The sequence below is a fragment of the Trachymyrmex cornetzi genome, unplaced genomic scaffold (genome assembly GCF_001594075.2).
Source record: "Trachymyrmex cornetzi isolate Tcor2-1 unplaced genomic scaffold, Tcor1.1 scaffold392, whole genome shotgun sequence".
In the NCBI taxonomy this organism is placed as follows: Eukaryota; Metazoa; Arthropoda; class Insecta; order Hymenoptera; family Formicidae; genus Trachymyrmex; species Trachymyrmex cornetzi.
Window position 1 is genome coordinate 156,595 of NW_017298663.1, and position 1,479 is coordinate 158,073.

At 31.8% G+C, this 1,479-nt stretch overlaps 1 protein-coding gene across 1 annotated transcript in view; it reads right to left on the reverse strand.

The window, feature by feature from the left end:
• Window positions 1-809: 809 nt before the first annotated feature.
• The window catches only part of snRNP-U1-70K (small ribonucleoprotein particle U1 subunit 70K), an 8,509-nt gene continuing 7,839 nt past the window's right edge, over window positions 810-1,479 (reverse strand). The window contains 2 exon segments of the mRNA XM_018512108.1: window positions 810-1,181; window positions 1,254-1,441. Coding sequence (XP_018367610.1) covers window positions 1,018-1,181; window positions 1,254-1,441 — 352 coding nt within the window. The 3' untranslated portion in view covers window positions 810-1,017.

Sequence of the window (1,479 nt, forward strand, 5' to 3'; positions counted from 1 at the left end):
TTATACAAATCGATTACTAGAATTGCAGAGCAATCTAGGTTAGATAAAATCAAAATTGCGTTTTATTTCGCGAACTGACATTATCTTTTGCTGTATATTATACCTGAAAATCAAGTTTTTGAATTAAAAATTAGAAATTATTATATTTATCAATGTACTCGGATACAGTTTCTAACATTTAGAACAAGAAACAGCATGTGTAACAATTTAATTTCATATTTTATTTTTACCCGACGTATTAATACATACATGTAGCAGTCATAAGTCAAAGTGTGTTTTATGTTCGCGCGATTACATATGTAAATGACCGATACTTAAATTATAACTATTTTTTGAACAATGTAGTACTTAATCAGATATGAGTAAATACTTTATGAGGTTTCATAATCTGCTACAATATATCAGTTACTCTTTAATTCATTAAAATATGCCAAAGTTTCTTTTGTTGTAAATATACTCTCATCAATGATAGGAAGAAAAAAGGGAAAATATAGGTAAAGTGTGCTCCAAATTGAAATAAATGGCTGTATATGTAATTTTCGTAATTTCCTCATAATAGTTTAATTAATGCCAGTCACCTTTAGAGATGATAAAGCGATTTGTACATAATTTTCATTTGTTATCAGCCGTTTTTATATTGAATAATATATATACAGCAATATTATTCAATTTTTTTGAACGGCTTCTTATATCAAAATTTAATTTACTAGATAATGTAAATTCGTATCTTTTCTTTTTTAATTTTCTTTTTGTAATATAAATTATTTCTTTTTTATTTACTATTAGGTATTTTGAAAGTTCTACAGAAATTCGATATTTTATAGAATTTGTGTAATTCTTTTATGACATTTATAATAATTGTCCGAGTACTTCATAGTTGAAGAGCGTTCAACTTGATTCGCTCTTAAAAAAGCTAATTTGCCAGTATTATGTTAACAATAAAGACAATGCAACGATAAAATAAAGCGATGGCTTATTGTGAAAAAGGGATACGATAGAAACATGTACTGTTCGAGATCAATAATCTTGTACGGAATCGTAATTGTTATATGCTGGTGGGTCGGAACGACCCTCCGGAATCCGGTATTTCTCTTCCACTTCCTGATCATTATCGTCTTCGTACTTGACTGCGGTGAAATATGAGCCCGACGTCGTAAATGTAGTGCTATAGTCTGGATAATCTAGAAGATAATTTAACATTTGGATATTCATTCTTTTTAAAATGTTGAAATTTATCTCTTTTTCAAATTTACCATCCAACGGTTCTTCCTTAATACGGATTTCTTTCGTATCCTCATCCTGACGATCACCGCGATCCTTTCTGTCCCTACGATCACGATCCCTATCCCGTTTGTCTCGCTTACGATCCCTATCGCGATCGCGATCGTTGCTTCGCGACCGCCGTCTTTTGCGATCCCGATCGCGATCACGATCACGATCTCTTCTGTCGCGTGGACGGTCGATTTCTTCAATATCGGG